General features: G+C 35.3%; 1 protein-coding gene across 4 annotated transcripts in view; it reads right to left on the bottom strand.

The window, feature by feature from the left end:
- Positions 1-13,334: 13,334 nt before the first annotated feature.
- Positions 13,335-24,154, bottom strand: part of LOC140749899 (kinesin-like protein CG14535) — a 407,024-nt gene continuing 396,204 nt past the window's right edge. For all 4 annotated transcript variants that reach the window (XM_073083137.1, XM_073083139.1, XM_073083140.1 and 1 more), the window contains 3 exons: positions 21,457-21,654; positions 20,650-20,865; positions 13,335-18,094 (listed from right to left, as the gene is read on the bottom strand). In XM_073083137.1, coding sequence (XP_072939238.1) covers positions 15,399-18,094; positions 20,650-20,865; positions 21,457-21,654 — 3,110 coding nt within the window. In that variant the 3' untranslated portion in view covers positions 13,335-15,398. The remainder of the gene's footprint in view (positions 18,095-20,649; positions 20,866-21,456; positions 21,655-24,154) is intronic.

Here is a 24,154-nt window from a genome sequence, read left to right as displayed (position 1 = left end):
GTTTAGTTTGATACGACATTTGATAGATTGAATATTAATAACGAGCGTTACAAAGCCAGTACCAGATCACTAATATTAATATTTATGTAGATGCAGTCAGTTTTAAAATTATCTATTAATAATTTTCATTTTTTTTTCTTTTTTATTCCATTATAATTTATATTATTAATTCATTAGAAATTTTGATAATTTGTAGAGTTAAGAATTAATTAATTAGATCTGCCTTCTGCGAAGTTATTGCGAGTGGCGCATTTAATTTAGCGATGTAATGGACCGTGTCATACAAAAAGTATGAATGTGTCATACGAAGCACAAATGTGTTGATTGCACTTTTAAAGTGACCATATTTGACGTCTCTTAAATGCGCCTTTCCACAGGACTAGCGAGGTTAGCTTAGCTACCAGAGATAGAGCTCAGCTAGCGAAGAAAAATGAAGCAATCCTACTGGTAGATTGTATACATCCATAGCTTAGATATCTTTCATATCTGTTGAAAGACACCCTTCGAAACGTTTGACCATTTAGAGCCCATAATAATTTCAGGATTAACTTTTAAGTTCTACTAAGTATTAAGTAGTAGTAATATTACAAAAAGCCCGTCGCATTTTGTTTTAAAAGTCGTACATTTCCGTAAAAAGGGAAAACGCATATTCAACTCCTGAGGGTCGCATAACTTGACTTTTGTTTTGTTTTAATTACACTCCAGCGACATCGGGGGCAGCCGAGTTAAAAAGTTAATTAGCTTTAATTTTAACAACCGCGCCTCAGAATTTCAATCTTGATGAAATAAACATTCTGTGACAAAAGAGCCTACGTTGGTACCCAACTTGGCCTATTTTTACAAAGTCTTGACCGCCCAAGATAAATGTGGACGTAAAAATGCGTTTTCATGAATAAAATTATGAAAACATTTTTTGCTGTCGAAACTTTTTGTTTAAATGAATTATGTATACAGTTATGTTTGTATTAAATGTAAGTCAGAAGGTGTGATATATAGTTCTGTAGAAAAATATAAAAACGTAACCTATGAAATGTTATCTATTAAAAATGCGAAAATACAAAAAAAATAGAAAAGCATTACATGTAACCTTTCCACATAAGCGAATTGTATTGGCTGCAATATTTTTATGGAGATTATTACTACTTTCGCTGCACGCTACTCCAATTAGATATTGAACAGACGTTGACTAATAGTTGTTTATGTTTTTAATTCATATGCGATGTGTCCAAAGCTTATGAGCCTCCAACAAGGTTTAACAACTGCTATCTAATACCACGCAGGACCAACCGTTACGGCTTAACGTTGAGAAGCTCAAAAACAGGAGAACTAAGGTAATCATCAAATTTCAATGAATAAAATTTTACTTCTATTTCCCTATACATTTAAATCATTGTTTAAAAGTTGAAGATAAGTGAAGTTAGGTACGCGGTTACAATGGAACGGAGGGTTTTATTCTTCTGAATATTGAGTGGGTACCCTGAAACGGTTTGCGTACATCTTCCCGTTTGGTGGTATAATCAATAGGAGATAGCGTTAGGTTCTGCAATTGCGAAGTGAAAATTTCTTGAGCTTCAATGTGATTTAAAATTTGATGACAGAATGTTGAAAAGAGATACTTAATGAAGCCAACGAGGTAATGAGATGGAATTGATAATACAGTGTAACATCTATCAAAGTTATATTTTCAAGGTTTTACTTGCGTGAACTGCACATTTTCTTAAGTTGTACAATTTAAATTAATTTCAAATATTCATATAAACAAATTTAATAGATTAATCATTTTAATTGTTAATCCCAACGAAAATATTAATTCGAAGTTTATCTAAAATTATTATTTTTTTGTTTGATGTTGATATACTACTGAATATATGATCGAAGATAAAAAATAAGTCATCAAAGCGTATACATTACGTTTGAGACGGATTATCTAATTCCGCTTCATCTTATAAATCACAGCACACTTAAGTGGGGAGGCACCAGATGTCGCATGGGTGTCAATAAATTTTATCGCCTCCGCGTATTCCGCAATACAACCGTGCGCTCGGATTTGAAACTATATGCAATTGATGGGTGAGTTGGCAAGAAATCGACTGTTTACGTACTCTACTAGTACATAAGAGAATAGAATTGTATGTAATGTTATGTATTTTTTACATTAAACAAAAGTAGCAAATCGATACCTTAATTCGCAAATCAGCCAACTCCACTTTTTGTAAATGGCGTTGAACGAAATCAAAATAAATAAAAAAAATCATTTTGACAAAAAGTGAAGTTGGCTGATTTGCAAATTAAGGTATCGAAATGAAATTGCAAATAGTCTTTCATGGAATTACTATTTTAGAGTATTACATTCGGTTTAGTGTCGTGATCACACTCAGACCAACAACGGAAATCTAAATTCATTTATGTCTGCCTAGCTGGAAATCGAACAAGGAAATTCTACAAGGCAATATAATGACAGTACTAAATTAGTACAATGGGTTTAAGAGTCATTAGTATTTTGTTTCAGTATTAAAGCATAATATTTTTTAGTAATTAGTTTTAAAAAACTCGAGAAGATAGTCATCACCGACAAAGTCCAGGGAAAGAGACCGCGCGGACGTAGTCCGATGCGCTGGTCGGATCAAATCCGCACCACTCTTAATAGCAAGATGCATGAAGCCATCCACGTTGCTGAAAACCGGCAATATAGTCCGGGAAAAGGTGATCCGTGGAGGGGGTCACGACTCTCAGCATTGAGTACATCGACGCAAGGAGGAGGAGGAGTTTTAAAAAAACTTGAAGGTTAATGTTTTTCTTCAGTGTTTTAGAAGATGACAATTAATTTCTGTTAAGTACACTAGAGAAATCAGAGTTGTGTCTGGCACTCAAACTTTGAACTAGTATTAGGCACTGTAAATTCCTAACATACATACAACAAGCAATCGGTACGTTTGTGGGGTATAGTCAATGGTCCGCGAAATCCCTCGACGACGTCGCTAAATTTATCCGCACTTAATATGACCAGTCTGCGGACTAGTTGGGCAATCGATATCGATTACTCTAATTTTGGAACGAATTCTGAAATAGGAGATAGTTGGAAATAATGTGACTAGACTTTGTTTAAATTTGGTTTAATCCAGAGGCACCGCTGCATCTATTTTTGCCGTATAACAGCAGTGTTAAGCGTTGGTGTGGTCTGAATTGAAGGATGTGTTAAGAGTATACTTACACGATGTAGTGAGTCCTTGAAATAGGAATGCATATAGATGGCCATAGGAACAACCTAAATTTAAACGAATATTTAATATCACAATAATCATCATCATCATCATCAACTTATTACTGTCTCACTGATGGGCATTGGTGGAGACCAGAGGAGTCTCGAAATGAGAAGGATTAGGCTAGTACGACGTGCTGGCCAAGTGCGTATTGGTAGACTTCACATACCACTGAGATATTTTCGTTTTATCTCTCACATATGAATAAATGTTATTTCTATTTCAAAATTTTAAAGTTTTTCCCAAGTTAATAGAAAGTCAGAACTTTTGTTCTATCGTACAGATCAGACATTGTAAAGTAAAAATTTAAAAAGAAAATCAAAAATGTATACATTGTAACAAACATTCAATTATGTAACAAACGATACCTTATGAAAAGGCACCATCTAAACGGCGTAAAAGCAATGTATTCAGTAACAAAATCCTTCCTTCACAGAACGAGAAAATGAAGAATTGTAAAGAAGTTTATGGCAAAATTTACGGTTTTTACCAGTGACTTCGTTATTTCCCTTTGAGCTCATCATTCCCTTTTTATTATGCCCCCTTATTGTCTTCAATAAAAAATCTGGGGAACGACCCATAAAATTTAATGTAGGCAGTTTGGTGTAGGTTCCTAAACCTAATAAAGTTAACAATAAATCAGATGTGATTCTGTTTATGAACTAGGTGCCTCGAATTTTAAGTATTTGTATTACGTTAACGGTAGGTTTCAATTTTTTTATGTTTGACAATATTTACTGCAATTTTTTTTTTCTGTACAACATTTACAATCTTTATACAATCGTCTAATCAAACTCAAAGTCTAGGAAAATAAATAATGTCTAATTCAGGATTGTAATTGTACGTTTAAAATACTTGTTGTGTTATACACTATGTATAACAAATAAGACGATCGTTTAGGCGAGGGCCTATTCTACCAGAAATATATAAAAAAATCACAGTATAATCTGAAACGATTTGCTAATTTATTAATGGTGTAGACTTATTAATATAATATAGATGAGTTGCATACTATAATGTGAGTATAGGTACAAAAAATCAAACAGAAGATATGTAAGACGAGCGTGCCCGCCGCGAGTAAGAGGTTATTATAAATGTATATTATCTGATCAAAAATTCACAGAAGCAAAGTATTGTTAGTCGCTTTTTGACCTCGTCTAGAGTATCTTCTGTCTGATCCAGCTAAGAAGCTCTCACTCCCACACAAGGCTAATTCGATGTTCAATACAGTCTAATGATAAGAGCAATATAATATGATATTGCAGTTTAAATTGCATATTGCAAATATTATCCACCACGACGAATATGAAGATGAACTGCATTTTGAAGATTATCTTTTGCAGAATGGGAATTTTATATGTTTTATGAGATGAGTCTTTAACAATATGAATCAAGGATTTTCAGTAAGTAATTGTGGCTTTGATTACATATCCTCGAAGACTTTTATATAAAGTAGGTACTAGCTATAGTTAGTGAACTATTAAACTGAAAATAGTATTTCAAAGAACCCGATAGCTTAAGAATTTAGCCTATTTTACTTCTTTGATTTAGACGAATTCAACGATACGTTATAATTTTGCTAAAATTCAACAAACCTCCATCCAAGTTGGGGTAGTAATTGATATATAGTAAATAGTAGTTAATTGCTAAATAAATAATTAACTTTTACTAAGATTTCTATAAGAAATACTTATTGGACTGAAACAAAATCACCTTCAGAATATTAACAATATTCTTTTCTGTAGATGTTAGGTAGATATAAAAGTTAGAGGTTATACACCGGATATTGGCAATCTCACCTTAAGCTGTTGATCCGGACAAATGGTTTACAACCCCTGAATACCTGTGATCTTAGCGTCACTTTATCTCTTTAACACCCCGCTAATACGTGTTGCATTTTAAGTTTTTTCGACTACAGAGTTTTTAGGGATTTTGCGTTGTTACTCAAATTGGTAGAAGTTACTAGTCCATTTTGGAAATGTGTATGGATTTTATAGATTCTATTCATTTTAGAGATCTATTCAGAATCTAAAGATTTTTATAGGCAGTACTCGTCAAATGTTAATCTTTTCTGTAAAGGCAGACAAAATATTAGATACATTGCGCTGGTAAATTAAATTTTACTGAGTATTTAACGTTTCGGAACGATTTGGTATTATTTTAACTTATGATGAAAGTGTGATAAGAGTGTTATACTTATCCAAGGCATTCCAGTTTGGCCCTCAGAGGTAGCAGCATATGTGTGTCCGACCGCAGGTAAGAATCTTATCTTATCCGGGGTTGCTTACAGGTCTCCATGGGCGGCAGTAGTCACTTACCATGAGGTAGATTGTATGCTACTCCTATATTATAATAAAAAAATATAGATTTTATTTTTATTTTACGGTAACTCTACCTACGAGTATTTGTTAAGAAATCATATTTTATTTTCACAATTCATATTATTGTCTTTATTTATCGAACCTTTGTCTTCAGAAACTGCTTGTCTTCTAATTATTTAATTTAAATAGCGCAGTATTTCTAGAAGAACTCTAACAAGGCGTAAGCCTACGATCCGGCGTTTATACGTAAATATAGGAGATATGTATCGTCGGCATTATTTCACTGCCGTTACCAGAACTGAAATCCTTGACATCCGCAGTGTAAACATTCTTAAAGTGCGTGACTTAAAGTTGAGGCGTTCTCTCAAATCCTGAGAAATCGCGCCGCTCAAGCCGGCTTTCGACACGTAGTGACGTGCAGTACAAGTGTAAGACGAGAGCGTGTTACATAAAAATACCTGTTATTTGATATAAACTGAAAAAAATATTGAATTATAAATTATAATTTATTTAATTTCAATAGTGAATTCTTAAAGAATATAAATTCATAAAAATATTAGAGAGCCAAAGAAGTGAAATTACTAAAATCAAAAATCAAGTCGATCATCATTGATCAGTTGATTCTAGTGTTAATCCAAGCGTCCAGTGTTTTCAAGTAGCAAATTATTTTCATAAAATATTTTATGAATAGGTTCAAAAAATAATTTTACTAATAGTAGTTCGTGAGTAATAATATGGTATTTTTTCAGTATCATTATATCGTTATACAGTAACGCCCATACCCACTGCTATTCCTGTCATTGTTCCTGTTATGAGCAACGATCTTGTTAACGAATTGTCTTAAAATAGTAAAAATAAAAACAAAATGCGGAATGAACTTCCTCCTGAGGTATTCCCTCAGGACTATGACATGGGGCTCTTCAAGAGGTGTGTAAAAAGAGCTCTCCTTCAAAGCCGGCGATGCATTGGCGACTCCTCTGGTGATGCAAATCTCCGTAGGCGACGGTGACTGCTTTCCATCAGGTAGCCCGTCTGCCTTATCGTTAGGTTACATATAAAAAAATCTCTAGATAACACAACATCTTATAACTTGCACCAACAGCTTATCGTCACCGGGATAATGCAGATTGATTTGGCTCAACTCTGAGGAGACAAATTCGATTTGCGGCGACCAACACCGCCGTTGACGTCCTGAAAAATATTCCACATTTTGTACAACGACAGGATACGGGTGATGGGAGGAATCTGGAAGACTTGATGTTGTGGCTGATAACTGAGTGAAATATTGGCGGTGGAGCGAGTTAGTTCCGATCTTAACTACGACCCGGTATTATGACATATTGAAGATATTTAACATACACTATTTTGACGTACTGCGTGGTGGAGAGGCCACCATGTCGATCTGAAACGCAGCGGGTTCCGTGTTCGATCCCCGGCCAGACAGGTATCTATCAATATTAGGAATTTTGTTCTGGGTCTGGGTGTTTATGTATTCGTCTTTGTATGTGTGTAGGATTTTTCTTTTAATGTGGAACCCATGTTAAAATACAAATGTTAGTGTATGAAGGTAAAAACGCGATTAAATAATTGGCATTTTTATGTTACATTGTGGTAGAATTAGTGGTTGGATTACGGAGGCACGGTGTGGTGGCACACTTATTTCGCCTTAAAACTTCAAATCAATTCCTTCTATGGGCAAAAATAATAATTTACCATCAAGTGGACGCATCTATTTTAGCAATTTCTATTTCAACATGTTAAAAAAAATATTTCAAACGATAACATGGTATTGCCATCTTTAAATAAATGTTACCATAAGGGAAATACAGATTTAGTTCAGCTAAGGTGACAAATGCGATTTGCGTTTGCGTGAGAAATATATTTTAGAATCGTTCAAAAGTGGCATGAATTGTAGCACGGGTGTTAGGAAAAATGAAAGATGTGAATGTTTCAGATTTAGGAATTCTTTAGTTTCCTATAGATTTTGAAACTATGTAATTTGTTAAACTTGAAACTATTACATGTGAGACTTTAAAACTCAACAAACTGCTTAATTATACCTTATACTATCAAGTAAACATTTTCGTATTATTCATTTTTTTTTAATAAAATTGTATTTAATATAATGTACCAAATAAATGAATAACGCTTTCTAGCGTCGTTCTTCGGACACAAATACTAGTACCTATATTATGATAGTTTGGTCACTGCCGCCCATGGATAAAATTATGTAATGAACCTCAAAAATTATGTAAATCTTAGTGAGGTAACAGATTCGGTGCTATACTTTAAGATCAAGTTAGGTCGTCTTGTGTTTTCAGGCTGATAAGGTGACCACTGCACCATGCGGCTCTACATTTTCAACGAACTTAACAGCAAACAATAAAATTTAAAATTTAAAAACGGGTCTTATTTTGTGTATTTAATATACACACGAAACTTCAAACTCAAACATATCTTAATGATACTTCAAGTAGTTTCGTTATAAACAAAGAACTTTTCAAACTATACACACGGCAATATATCACACATATCCCTTTATACCTGAATCCACAACCGCTAAAGTACATTACAATAGCATCAGATAAGTCAACCTAAATTCCTTCCACGTCCGACATGTAACGTAATGTCCCCGACGTTTTAAGAAACAAAACTTGGCCCGCGACGCAACTTGCCTTTCTTTTTAAGCCAAGTCTCACTAACAGCGATGAATTGTGTGTTTATATCGCCTGTATAAATGTAAATAGCTTAAGTAGAATACGAGTATTAAGCTGGTCTTATTATAAAACTGAAATGGAACTCAATTATTCAGCCAACTCGATATTAAATTGTGACTGTTGCGTATGGATATCTGCAAGTGACGTTCGATAAGACAGCAGATTAGCATGATACCGATTGCAGTCCCGTTGCTTCTTCTGAAGATTAACATCGTAATGTATTTTATTTATATAAATAACTTAGTCTTTCTACACAAACACCAACATATATTAGTGTACTCATAAGGCAACAATACATGTGATGGTGCTACAGCACTATGATTCATTCCACCATGATACAGTCCAATCACAAAATTGACAAGTTTAATTTATAAAAGTGTACAACGAAAAACCCACGAAAAACCACTACGCGTATTTAGTAAACTTTTACAGCTTCTTCTAAATGTTTAGAATATGTATTTAAAAACAAAAGAACAAATATCAACTCACAATACCGTGAAAATTGATTGCTCTTTGTACAGAAGAAAATTTTACAGCGTAGAGAATGAAGCGAGTGAGCCATAAAATCATCTGAGTGGCCAACAGTAGCAATTTGAATTTCCTATTCATATATGACGCTTCCTTTGTGAGTTCTATATGTACTTATAATATTACCTTTACACTCGTATTTTACGATAATGCATAAGTGCATGGCAAGATCACATTTTGTCGACCATGTCTTAAAATTTCTTAAGTTCTTAGGGAAAGAGTCATTTTCAGCGCAGTCTAACGCAGGACCGAAGGGCTGAGTTCCAACGCAGTCCTCAGAATGGCAACACATCTGTACAAAATATTCAAGTAAACCTGGTTGAAATTTAATCCTGATTAACTCTTAGTAACTAAATGAGCTTAATTACGTATGTCCGTTGGCGGTTGTGGCCATGTACCATCAGGTAAAATGCATGCTCGAGTGATACTTTCATTTGAATCTTTACAATTAAAATTTCATACACAATTTCCTCTCTTAGCTTATCAAACTACTTCGCGGGTGGTATGACAGTAGTTTAACTTATATCCCATTACAGTGGGTTAAAGAGGGTCGTTTAAACGATTCCGATTGTAAGCGATCGTTTTTTAGACGGGAAGAGCCTGGTTTTCCTTTTAGAGTTTAGTACTACAGCTGAAATTTAGTGTTACGTTAAATGCTGTATTTGTTCTTATTTATAAAAGCTAAATGGATGGTGCGTTAGTGTGAGTGTATTTCAGTTTTGTAAAGTGTGAATTTATGTACGTATGATTGATAATATATTGGAACTTTTTTATCAACTGCTACATTGTGTATGTTGTCCACCTGACGAACCATATGTGGATATTTGCCGAGTACAGACGAGCATGCGCGAGAACAACGCATGTCCGTTCCCTGCCAGATGTAGGATTTTTCAGCGCACATCAAATGATTTCGCGTCTATCCTTGTCGCAACGTTTTTAAATTCATCATTTTCAGTAAGTTACTCTACTGAGTATATAGATCAGGCATTAGAGTTAGAGACATTTACGCCACAGTCTACCACGCTGGCAAAGTGTGAAATGATACACTTCATACATCAATGAGATTTTTTAGGTAGTCTTAGACATTATGAGAAAATCTTCCCCAGGTTTCCTCATCATGTTTTCGTTCACAATTCGACCAAATAAAAAATATTGTTAATACGTACATAACTTAGAAAAATCAGAGGTCTGGCATTCGAACTGGACCCCTCGATCGGGAGACCGTTTCACCAACCATTAAGCTGTCACAGTTTTATATACAACATAAATAAAACATTTTTCGAAGGTATCCTATTCTCAGATTATGTCGTCTCGATCTCAGGATCTACACGTACCCTCAGATGACATGTTTCTGTTATTATTTCGAACATCTTTCGTTGCGCATCACGTACCGATGTTTCGGATATAGAATCATAAACAAACCGCTGTGTATTTCTATGTATATATAGCTAGTCTTGTGTCTGTGCTGTTAAAGTTGATTTTATGTGGGAATGGCCGTTTCGATCATGGTATTTCGTCTGCGTGTCACGTCCGGGTTTGACTCCCCGGTCGACTCGTGTTCTTCCTTTATCCTCCTTAAGGTAATTGTCACACTTTATATGGATATTGGGTGGCGAGTATCGCGTGATAACGTTTTATGTCATATTTACACCCCTTAATGTATCCATAAGTTATAGTTAAGGAAATTATAATATTGGGGTAGTTTTAAATAATGGTAGAACTCTGTATGGTAGATTTGAGAGTCACCACAGAATTATCATATAACCACATTTTAAGAGTACTATATTATGAGTTCAAAAGTATAAATTATGGTATTTTTGTGTAAGTGTACTTGCATTTCTGTATGTTACGTCCAAATAAATTCTAATAAAACAGTGTAATCAATGTAACCAAATATAGTCATTAGACTAGTTTTCTTAGTGAGAAACTATAAAATTTAAATCTTAGCCCTATAATTGCTAGTATTTTAGCATTTCATCTTACCTCGCTTATAGACGCTATGGTGAGACCAGTGGCTATTTCTCGTTATTCTTTACGTTTAGTTCTTATTGCTACAGCATTACGTACCGTGACAGAGTCGGCATTATTAAATGTGTGAGCATCATTAGTGGGAACGGCGACAGATATTGTGTGGTGTGGTGTGGTTCGGACATCGACGAAGGAAATACGTGGACTCCTGATTAATACGAAGAAATGGAATGAAAGCAATTGGAATTTCTACTTCGAGTACATAAGTTTCAAGTACCTAAAAATTGTAGATGGTAGAAGTTTTCTACCTCTATCCTTTCGACTCCGGAGGCACAACCAGCTTTTACTGGCTAGTAAGTGATAAACGCTGCTGTGTTCTGGTTATAGGTACAAGCGGTGCCAACTTAGCCCGCAGCTCATGTGTAGCAACGATTGTCGTCGATCTCAGACAGGATTCTAATTTTGTTTGGAGTGAATGACAGATGTACATGGGCAACTTACTTTTGTTATTCTTAAATGACATATTACGTATTAAAAAACAAAACTCCCATATTCTAGGGTAATGTGCTCATTTAGAATACATATTTTTAATATTTGGTCAGTATGGTAGGTTCATTGTTCATTTGTTCTCATCGTCAAGGTGCATTTGTTTGATACAATTCCAGAAAATGTATTTGATGCCTTAGAAGTCTATTTGGTTACTCTGTATGGTTCCGTAAATAGACTTACAAAGAGCAATTGGTTTAATTTGGATCATATAGAAAGAGGTGTTAAATTTCTTCTGCAATTTTGTATACGCTAGGGTTAGGTTACTTGGTTTGCTAAACGTGTTTATGATGAACTTCGTGGTTGACAAACTATGTTCGTGTTTGACAAACATTTTATAGCGAACAGCCTGTATGAGGAATTGCGAGTTTGACGTGTGTGATAGTGATGTGTGTTTAAAGTATGTTACATATGGAACAACATGTATAACGACGTTTTTTTTAGAAGTGCGTGTGATGTACTTTGTGTATATGTATACAGTAATATCTATAGTAGGTACTATAGTAGGTATAGTACGTACATAAATCTGTTTATTATAAAGTTGGTAGACTATTTTATAATACCGAGACATCGATTTCAGTTATAGAATAAAGAGAATCACAATATCTTAAGAGAAGGTTTGGGTTAATATTAATCAGAAGTAAAATTAGTTCCTTAAATGTACCTAAATAATAACGTCTATTAGAAGATGGCAGATTCATTTCTTGAAAGAAACTGCTCTTTTTCTATTGACATTCAATAGAAAAAGAGCAGTTCAGTACTGTGTAGTTCTTTTCAGTTCAGCTTTTCTTGTGGAGGTAAATGTAATTGCGCCCGATAACCACATTGGCTTCCCCTCCCGTTTCCCGAAACGTGGAAACATAAAAGCCAAATCTTTTAGAGCTCGATAATCGTTATGGGCTAAGCATCTGCCACTTTGGCAAATTATTGGGAGATTTCCAAGAAAAAAGTTGTCACCCTCAACGAACGAAGGGTATTTGATAGCGTGATTCGGAGCGTACGGAGAATGTTAAATTACAGCCGAAATGAAAGATAATAGGCCTCCCTCTTAACAGGCAAAGTTTCTTTGCATGGGGAAAAAAGTTTTTGTCCCGAAAGATTTTGAATTTCACCCCAGGGCATCCAAACTTCCCGGTTTCGCGTTATTTATTCATGGTTTTACTACCGGTGCCTTGGTGTTTAGTTCATTTATATTTAGATGATCGCTGATTTAAATAAAAGCGTATGCGTTTCGTTTAAGGAAAGAGCCCTCGGGATTGGGTTTAAATAAGTTTCAGTCTTCTGTACATTGTTCATTCCTTTGGGTATGCGTTTTGTTTTACATTTTGAGTAGTTGTGACACTGAAGAATTTTGATTATAGATGTTTTATACGTATGTTATTGTAAAATCTTTAGGAGAAAATCCATGTCGATTCTGTACTTCGGAAAGCACGTTAAGCCGTCAATATCGGTTGTTATCATTGGATAGTGGTCGTTAAGCCTGGCAGGCGTTTTGTAGCCAGTTTGAAAACATCTGACACGTGTTCGCCACTAACCCGTATTTACTTTTATGTGTAGTTTGGAATAGTGCGATGAAGTACGTTCTAGGGCTTCTAAAACGTGGGAACACAACTGTTTGCAACAGCGGAATATAAAAACAATTGGATAATCCAATTGTTTTTATATTCCGCTGTAATGGTGTATAATTTCCAGCAACGTCACAAGGATTATGCGAGATTTTCCTGATGCGCGTGCACGTCTTTACCCTCACACTCGCGTCTAGCTCTATCATGCGCGCTATTTACATCTTATTGTATCATAAACACACGCACACGGATCACAACGAGACTCCAGCGAGTTATTAATGTGCGGGTGAGACGCGCGTGTGGGCGCAAAGATGTGCATACGCAAAAGCGACCTATGTGTGCATGTATTTATGTATCAATGTATATGTGTGCCTAGTTCTTTATGTGTACATTCATCTGTTACATGGGACAAAAGAAAACAAATTTATTAGAGTTCAAATTGAACGATTTATTTTAAACTAATACGAACGCATAGTAGAATTTACGATATATATTTAATAATATTAATGGTATAATAACAGAACATTGACAATAAAGCGATAACTAAGTTCACCAACATTTGATAAAGCCATAGTGATTGCAATCGAGTATTATATACAAACGGACAGCCGATCTCCGACATCGAACAATATTCACATATCAAGTTATTAAAGCTATGAAATCATGGCCAATGAACCAGACTTACTCTAAATATTTTACAATAAACAGTCACTTAATTATGAAAAAATATACAATAATTATGGATCACCTTTAAAGAATTTGATTATTTAAAACATTTTACAAAACTTTGATTTGCAAGGTTCAACTGACGTCACATGTTTTAGATATTGCCTAAAGGCGTATATAGTCGTACCGTAGGAATCAGACGGATAGTATCGTACGGATTAGTTTGTGGTAGTGCGTCTACTGCCCGCAGCAATCCGATTGTCGACGCGACGGCCATTTTAAATCGGATTTTTTCAATAGCATTTCCGATTTTCGTAGCGAGACAACGGATGGAAAGGGTGTACGACAGTATGTATGATGTCGTTGGCACTCATCGGATATTTATGATGATATTTTTAACTTTTTGTGGCCAGAGTTGATCTCGGGACATTCTTGGCAGACAATAGAGAGAGTTGTGCTTGAACAGTTGAGCTCTGCATTAATATGGTAGATAATAACTATTTTTAGTTATTTAAAACATAATATTCGTATAAAGTAATTAAAAAGTTAAATTAAACAAATCCTATAGTTTACAAAAGTAAATAAACATTTAATTAAATACTTTATTATTTATTTAAAAGTCAGGTGTAAAATTACCATGAAATTATAATGTAAAATGAGAGAATATATTAATTATTATATAACATTTCAAGAATTTAGTTTAGAAACTAAATAGATTAACAAAATCGTTGAAATTTACAAATATAAATAAAAATAGAATTAGAAATCAGAATTAATTATAGCAACGAACAGTGAGGCATAGCGATAGTAAGAGATATAGCTTGCTGTTAACAGCTAAATACACTACTCACTTTACATTAAACTTCTTTTTGTCACTTTCGATGACAGTACTTAGATAACATAGTGCTATTTTCTGAAATCGCTACTCGTTGCTAGTGAGACAAGTCCTTAACTTTTAAAAAAAATCGTTTTAGTAAATGGCCATAATTGTATTTAACGAAGCAACATTGACCAAAGCGAAAGTAAATTATTAAATGTTACAGAAAATCTAAATCAAGAGTCAGAACAAGTGACTGTATTAATAAACAAAGTGCTTGTTAATTAAGAAGACAACAAGCCTTCACAGGCAAGGGAAGACAGAGGAAGACTCTTGATATCGCATCGAAATATATTACAATAGATTCGAACAAACAGTTGTGTTTGTCCAAACTTCGAATAGAAAAGAATACGGCTGGATAAAACTGGTGGCTTCTCGCTACGTCGATGTTCAATTCTGCATCAAAAATGCAAAATCATATTGAATTTTCAAGTGTGAGAAAAGTCCAACTTTTATGAGTTCTGAATCAATGCGGTCTGACCGGCTTGCGGCAACTTATTGAGTTAAATTTTATTCAAAGTTGAAAGTTCAATACGATTGTGCAACTATCTTTACCATTCCAGTTAACCGACAGATAGTTTATAAAAGTACAAAAATGAGCAGAATTACAATAACAAAGTTACTTGACCGTCATTCGTTGCATAACATCTCTATGTACACTAGTGTTACAATAATTATCTAATACGATCTTTCATTAAATTAGCCTTTAAAAATATATTTCAGAGCGGAACTAGAAGCTGTCATAAGGTTTAGAAAAATACAGTGGTAACCTCATTAGATTAGTGCCAAAGCTTTTTGTATAAATACGAGTATATCTAGAGTACAAAAACAGTCTCCAGATTAAATTCGGTAACGTAGTTTAATGATACGAGCTATTTAGAATTTTAACGCTTCGAGTACAGAGATTGTACTCTTTTGCATCTTTTTACCGGAACACTTGTTTTTAGTGCTCAAAAATCACTAATTTCGGGGTCAGTGTCGGCATACTTGCAGGTGAAGGGGTTTCTTAGCCACGAACAGAAGGAACGGTCGCTGTGTTGTTTGTATTTAGCGGTAGTGTGTTTCTTTGCGTGCGCTCTGGCCACTGCTGCACGACGCGTTGGATAGGAATCAAGAGAAGAAGCATCTGAATCTCTTGGTACCGAATCGTAGCCGGATTCGGCGCGCCTTGAGGTTGCCGCCGGGCTATGCTTTCCTGTCCTAGGTGTGGACTCGTGACCACTATCGTAACCATCTGGTTTGGAACTTGCGACAACCCTGGCCACCACTTTGTCGTTTTTATCACATTTCTCTGACCGTGGCTCCGTCGTCACCACGGGAGGTGTGACTTCTAAATGTAGATTTGACTTTAATTCCCTGAAAGTGTTTGACGGCGCACCATTGCCAGGCTGTCGTTTTTCTTCACGCAAGTTAGGATCAGATGCTCCATCTGGATGCCTTAGTGATGCTATTCGAGCGTCAGTTATATCATTTCCGCGGTACCTTTCAAATGGACCATAACAATCATTGTGAGTAATGTCTAAGTCGTGAAATGCATCACATTCACCTACCGCGCTACCTGGCCTAGACATGGATCTTTTGCAACTATCACATATTTTATCACTAGGTCTATATGCGGGTTCACTATATACAGATCCATCACCGTGGTAATCTTCAGTATCTCTTACATTACATAATGATAATGATTGAAATTGTGGTGCAATTTTAGATGCGGATATGTCGTTACCATCTAAAGCTCTACGAGATCCGTAGAGCTCACTTAATCCTATGATATCATCTATTCTTGATCGTGAAGAAGGTAAACTTTGATGTGGTATATCTGGTATTGGATTATCGTATTGAAAATTTTCTGGAAAAAATGCCATAGCTTGCCTAAGGTAGGCTTCATGTCTTATTTGTCTCTCAACTTCACTGTATAACGATAACGTATCTGTAAATGTTGACGCTACTGTTAAATTCTCTTGGCTTAATATCCTCAAAGGATGATCTTCACCATCATCTTGATCCATATCTGGGTAAAGATTATCTGTTAGTCCCATACAATAGGCTATATCTTCTTCTGTAACTTGAAGACAACAATCTTGCATGGGAACTGGTTCTAATGGTTCTTCTACCTCATATATTTCTAAGATTTCATCTTCTTCATCTACTGCACCTCTACTCATTCCATGTTGATCAATATCTCTACTATGGCTTGAAACTAACTCATCATCCATCCTTAGCCTTTCTTTATATTTACTATCTAAGCTTTCCATAGATACTTCTCTACTACTTAGACTACTAGGTTGAATCAACGGTAGAGCTGGAGGAATTTCGGCTAATTCTTCACTGTCATCATCTTCATCGGGGTCATTTTTCGGCACACTTTTACTACTACTTGGTTTCCTTTGTAAACTATAATCTGGTGGACCTACATTCTCTTCTTCTATAGCCATGCCCTTTGAGCCTTGTTTCAAACCTGTTCGAATTGTTGATTCCTCCACATGAATCCTTCTAGCTGTATCTTTCATCAACTCCATTCGATGTAGTTCAGGTTCTTCAGGTAACTTTACGTTAGGATCTCTTTGAGCTGGTTGAGCTTTATGACTTGGAGAATTGTGTCTTGATTTATGAATTTGAGAGGTTTGATTTTCCACCCATTTTCTTATCATATTTTTCTTATGATTATCCATATATCCATATCCTATGTTTTCATTCGCATGTGTGCTTAGTACGCCAACTTGTAATGGTACGGGACTTGGCGGTACTGGTACCGATTCAAATTGTTGTGGTACTTTTGGCTCCTGCATAGGTCCATCAATCCAAGTTTCTCGTTTTTTATTTTGTGTTTCTTTAATAATGTGACGTGCTTCCACTAATTTAGACTTAGATATTCTTGGACCATCAATCCATTGTTCATCACTGTTATTTTTTCCATCGTCTGAAAATTGCTTGGGAAGTGTTTTCTTCATTGGCGTAACCTTTGAAGTTGCTGAATGGACTGGTGATGCTTTAGGAGAATGATTAGGTTGAATAATAGTTTTTAAAGGAGATGATTTGGGAGATGAATGCAATTTATGTATAGGGCTTTTTTCTTCAACTACCTTTGAGAGAGATGATTTGTGTCTCTGTTCCGCAGCAGAACCTCTTAACGCTTTGCTTAACACACATCTATTGTCACCCGAATTGATATGAGGAATGTAGACGGGCGGGTGTTCTCCGTCGGTAGCGTCATCCAAAGGTCCAACATAAATAACTGTATCTGCCGATAAGTCGCTGCTAGATGGGTCAGGTTCACTGCTGCTTGGTTTAGAAGCATCTTCACCGGAACTACCTCCAGAGCCCGCATTATTATTTGAGCTATATTTTACTTTCCTTCTTCGTAGCCTGTGGATTCTTGATGCTAACTGTAACGTTGTGAGTGTATCTGAGTAGTTCTGTACATTTGGCGATACGTGGACTATCATGGCTGTGTGACAAGTTAGAGACCCAAGGCATTCTTTTAATACATGTGTGAGGTTGTGATCTCGATACGGGAGATGTCGTTGGCCGTTGAATATGGCTAGTAGAATATTTCCTAGTCCAGACAGTGGTATTCCACCATTCGTTTTTCCTCGTTCAGAGTTTCCTAAATCGATCAGATGTAGCCTGCTTCGGCCTCCAGCAACTGTAACAAAGATAAGTTTTTATTTATCGATACATATAATATTTGTCTAAAGATTTTTGAAATATTTGCTTTATACGGAAAAAGAAAACCGATGTAATTTTCTGTTTGAGTATTCGTGCTTTTCCTTGAAACAGGTTAAGCGATTGGGACTTTTTTAGGTATAGAATAACATATTAAACTAGTAAATTGTCCCTCCAGTATATAAAAGATTAAGCATAATATACAATTTTATTATATAGTGCTAAGTATAATACATTTATTGCATAATGTGTTTTGCTTACAACAATTATATAAATGAAATATGCGATTCTAGCTAAAGCAACCGAAATCTTAAATCACACAGAACGGGAACAGAACGCATTAAAACATTTATTCCAAGAAAAAGCTAAGCAAACAACTCCTAGGTCTTATTGTACTGAAGGAAAGTTACGAAAATGTTTTCACGGTACTTTAGACTTTTAAAGTTGAAGAAGGCGTCTTAACGAATAAACCTGTTAGCATTAAAATTAACGAGGATCCTTTTCCTTTATGCAAACTCCTTTTCTTTTCAGACTAAAGATTTGAAGTCGTAATTACTTAAAGAAACAACTTAAGTCTATAAAGTCTACTCCAAGATTTATTGCCTAGAAAATTTTCCAGATAGCAAATATTTATCTAACGCCCAAGAAACTGACACAAACTATTATTGTGGGGTTTTTGCTTCATTTATCGGGAGATTTCGTCTGAAGTAGCGATGCGCGATTGTTACTAAAAACAATCGAATTATTCGATTGTTATTGTGTTCGATTGTATTCGAATAACTATCGAAATTCTTCGATTGTATTCGAATAACTATCGAACAATCGAAATTGTTCGATTGTTGGTCGATTGTTCGATTGTTCGTCGATTGTTCGATTGTTCGATTGTTCGTCGATTGTTCGATAGTTCGATTGTTCGTCGATTGTTCGATTGTTCGATAGTTCGATTGTTGGTCGATTGTTCGATTGTTCGTCGATTGTTCGATTGTTGGTCGATTGTTTAGTACACGCAAAACTAGTAACAGCGCAGTCAAGCGATACGCGATTGTTACGTAAAAATGGAACTATCGAAGCTATTTGGTTGTTGGTCAACTATTTAGTATACACAAAGCTACTAGCAGCGAGGAGCCCCTAATTTCTGTGTTTAAGAAATCTGAGTCAGTCTTATATATTTGGTGGGGGAAGCGCACGTGCGTCGTGCACCCTTCCGCTGCTTCGTTGCATTCCGTTATTTAATGGTGCGTCCACACCTTGCTTCTCGCACTGCTCACTGCGCCTCGTGGCCACACACTCTCACACACTACTCGCGTTGTTAACATTATTTTTCTTCAAAGATATAGTATTTCACCGATTAATTTTAATGTAACTATGAGTACATAATTTTTTGTGATAACTTTTATCTATAATATACGCTAGAAAGACATATTTTATATTTTCTGATAATCTTTTTCTATAATATGCGCCATGGAGACGTATATTATATTTTTCAGATGACCTTTTTGAAAACGTTGTCATGAAACGAACTTGGATGACTACGACATCTGGATTATCGATGATACTCCATAGTATTTGATACAAAATGATTTATGGTATAATTATTTCTCAACAACATATAGTACAATTGACTAAAATGTAATACTATACTTTACATTTTCCAACCAGTGGCAAGTGACGATAGCTTTGCAACACGACGCACCTGCACATTGTCCTGAGCACACGCATGTGACCGCGCGGTATAATTTCTATTCGGTCGTCGATTGTTATTCCAAGGTCGATTTTTATTCGTACGTCGATTGTTATTTCAAGGTCGATTTTTATTCGAACGTCGATTGTTATTCGTACGTCGATTGTTATTCGTACGTCGATTTTTATTCGAACGTCGATTGTTATTCGTACGTCGATTGTTATTCGTACGTCGATTGTTATTCGTACGTCGATTGTTATTCGTACGTCGATTGTTATTCGAACGTCGATTGTTATTCGAACGTCGATTGTTATTCGATTGTTTTTTTGTTACTACGAATAAATCGACAATCGATTGTTGATTCCGTCGATTGTCGATTTATTCGATTGTTTTTTTTAGAACAATCGCCCATCGCTAGTCTGAAGTTCCAAACGATTAAGTTTTATTTTGTTAATAAGTGAACAAAAGCATTTGGTAAGTTAGGTAATGTTCTTGAGTAAAATTGAAGTGTAGTTCTGTTGTTCAAAGTTACTGCTATTCTTTTGAAATTATCAAGCCGATGAACCTATATAAAATTAAAACTAATTTTCACATATTTTCTTTGTATGTAAAGGCTTTGTTTACTTGACAATCTTTACGGACAAACTTTATGAAACACTGAATCTATTTGTATGAGACTTTTGAGCTAACGTGGATATACACTTAATACCTAGATGAATATAAATCAAAAAGACCAGGTTCATACGGGATTTGAGAAAACCAAGCGGATTCTTTAAATTTCGACGAAGCTCAAAGAAAAATTACATGAGTTTAAAGTATAACAAAATTTCCATAATTTTTAGACATTTGATTACCTGCTCCCTTCCCTCCCACGCTGTACTGGTAAACATGAAGAGTGTAAAGCAGATGACTGTCCTTCCCTTCTTCTCTGGCACCTCTGGTTGCGAGTGCTGCGTCCAAGTAGAACGCTGCCTTCTCAGCGCTGTGGACTCTGAGCTCTGATTGGTTCTGGAGATGCGTGCCGAAGAGAGGGTCGTCGCGAAGGTACACTCCAGGTGATTGTTCTGTATCTGTTGGAGAATTGTTTGAAGGTGGTAGAACCTTTTGTGGTTCGACTCCGGCGGCACCACCGCCACACCTATTTCTACCTAATAATAGCAGTGTTAAGCGCTGCTGTGTTCCGGTTTGAGGGGTGTGGTAAGGGAGACAGACTTTTCCGAGGCGTTCCAGCTTAGTCCTCAGGGGTAGCGGCGCATCTGTGGCCAACCTCAGGTCGGAATATCTAATCCTATCTGAGGTTGATTACAGATGTCCATGGGTGGCAGTAGCCACTTACCATCAGGTGGACTGCATGCTCGTCTGCTACTTTTATATTATAAAAAAAAAATCTGGTGTTTTTAATGAGAAAGAATAACGGGCATAATACATATTTTAATAGTTCGAGTGGTTCGACTGTGCCGATGTCATCTCCAAAGCTATTTCAGCCTTACTACCATAGTGAAGCACTGCTGTGGTTTGTTTTGAAATATATATTTCAACACACATTTCAAAATAAGAACAATTTTCTACTACGCAAGTAAAAAGATTAACTATACTCGAACGCTAGAGATGGTACCTATTGTAATAAATTTGTAGTGAAGAAATAAAGAAACATAAATTACCATTCTGATAAGGTGCCAGCAAATCTCTGATCTGGTTAGTGTTGGTGCACAGCTCCACAGCGGACACCCTGACAGAGAAGCGGGTGCCACACTTGTGCCTCTGCTCCGCTATCCCCCTGAAGAGCCAGGAGATGGCGCACGGGATGGCTCCCATCGATCCTGGCGCGTCCGGTCGCCCTAACATTGTGTACGACTTGCCTGGAAAGAAAAGTTATGATTAAAGAAGTGTTGACGTTGTAGTAAGCAAATATTGGATTAGGGTTCAACCCTACATTTGCAGAAAATATGCATATGACATAAGCTCATGTTTTATAATGATTTTTAATAAATACATAATAACCGTTTTTTTTAACACGCTTTTATTTTTAACATTAAACAATATATCAATAATGAATAAATTAATTTAAATTTTGACATATAAGTAGCATTGTTTATTTGGTAATAAAATTTAAGTGAATATAAAGTAAGTAAAAAATGTAGTCTTATTTTTATTTGATGAATAATTATAAGAGTTTCTTGGTGTACGAGAGTAAATATTTAATAAAACCAAATATTATTTTTATAGTTTTACCTGGTTTGATTTTGTTAATACAATTTTTACCATAGACCGTTACACAAGGAAATCTATGAAGGATATAAAGAATTTTTGCACTAATATGGACATACGGACAAATATAATCATAAATATACGTAAAAATAATTAGAGCAGACAAATAAATCATTTTTTTAATTTAGGTCTCACTAGGAATCGAACTATGATTACATCTTGTGACCTATGTTACCGACGAATTAGACAAGAATAACAATGGATTTACTTGACAGACATTATAACAGCTCTCCTCTAATATATTTTGCTTTCATACAACGAAATGCGCTGAAATGTAACAAATTTGAATTGGCAATTAATTTCGTACAGGATTTAGTCCCTAATACTTCCTAAAACATAATAATCAGCTAACAAACTTCACCCCAGACATCTATCAGAGTTTAGACAGAGCTACGGGCAAACACAAATCAAATCTCGAATAATCCGTACGTTGTAGCGATATTTGTTCAGCATTATACAGAGGAAACTCGGCATAATTATAACGACAGAATATGGGTGTCTTCATACTTATCGGTATCGCATTGACATGATCTGATGTATTACATAAGGCTGTATGTATCGATTTTTATTATACGTTTCTTTGTACATTTTTAGTATGAGATTATTAGAGACAACTAATATTCTTCCGTAATAAATAAAACGTTTGCCTCTTCATTTTATTCTATCGTGATTACAATTTATGTCTACATAAGAACTATTATATCTCAACTAGAAAATTAGAATTATTTAAATGCTTAGCTATTTCAAAATAATACTTACATATACTCGTATATTCTTTAGCTTGTGCTTAGAGAAGCAGTGCGTAATGTGCAGCTTTATATTTTATACTATTCCATCATAACTATATACTCGTAATTACATCACCAATTTCATCGTATTTACATAACTACTTTCTGTCAGTTACAATTTTTGTTAAATTATACCATTCCATTAGCTATAACCGTTATTTCCACGGACGAGTTGAAAGACTCCCTTTTCACTCAGTTGGATCGACAATCCTCAAAATAAGCGGGATGTTACAGTAAGCCAGGTTTCGGTGAGACGATTCTCTCTAGGAAGTTACATTTAAGCGAAGCTTTCATTTAATTTGCATTTAAAACCATAATCCTCGGTGCCGTAAGACTTAAACAGGGTTGGTTAAGAGGTCGCCTTTTGGTACCTTATTGTGTAAAGTGACATTGAAGATTGCTTTTCATCCCTTCTTTAAATATTCTCGGGCGTTGAAAGTGACACTTGGATTTTATACGTTAAAATAAAATTATTTTCTGTGTGTTTTTAAGATTTATGTCTGAACTCAGACAAAATTGATGTTGTAATCATTTTTAGGTTAGCATTAAGTACACGACAATATAACTTTGTTTATGTATCTTGTAGTAAAGTAAGAAAGCAAATTTGTAAACAGAGATTCTTTCATAGAACAGTTCTGTGGATTTTTTAGTTATTTGTGACGTATAAGGGGAAAGAAAGGAGTATTGGTATTCGGACAATCACGCAATTACTTATGACATTTCATTTTTAACGTACAAACAATAAGCTGTATATTATATTACTGTATGGAAAGTATACTTTTCTTTTGATCGATATCAAAAATGGGGGTTTTATATTTTCATTATTCCTGCAAAGTTACTGAATTAATCCACGCCTTCAACCGCATCTTCATCCACATCTAATTTAATATTTCCATCTTTATTACATATTAATTAAACGTGAGTCCGCCCCACCTGAGTATTTATCAAACTTTCAATTAAGAGCTTCGGGAAAAGCTCGTTTGGATGCAAATCCCAGCTCCCTGAGAAACTTTCGGCTTGTGGTCTTGATAAATAGTGGAGCTGCCTGCGATGTGCTCGAATTAGAACTTGGGTTTATTTGCAGCGGAAACTTCAATATTTGCTAGTTTTCCAGATGCGTCTGTTTCTACTTTTGGATTAAATTTACTCCTGTTGTTGGTTTCGTCGGATTTAATTAGGAGATACATGGTTAATCTTATTGTATTTCTATTGATGGTGTTCACTATACTACTCGTAGATGTCCTATAGAGAATTATAACCAGCAATTGTAACAGGCAAGCGATGAATTTAGATTTCTATCCTG

The sequence above is a fragment of the Epargyreus clarus genome, unplaced genomic scaffold, assembly GCF_041222505.1.
Source record: "Epargyreus clarus isolate Ecla_fem2 unplaced genomic scaffold, WU_Ecla_fem_2.2 ptg000018l, whole genome shotgun sequence".
NCBI lineage: Eukaryota > Metazoa > Arthropoda > Insecta > Lepidoptera > Hesperiidae > Epargyreus > Epargyreus clarus.
The sequence above is the reverse complement of the archived record's forward strand: the minus strand, read 5'-3'. Positions and strand labels throughout refer to the sequence as shown.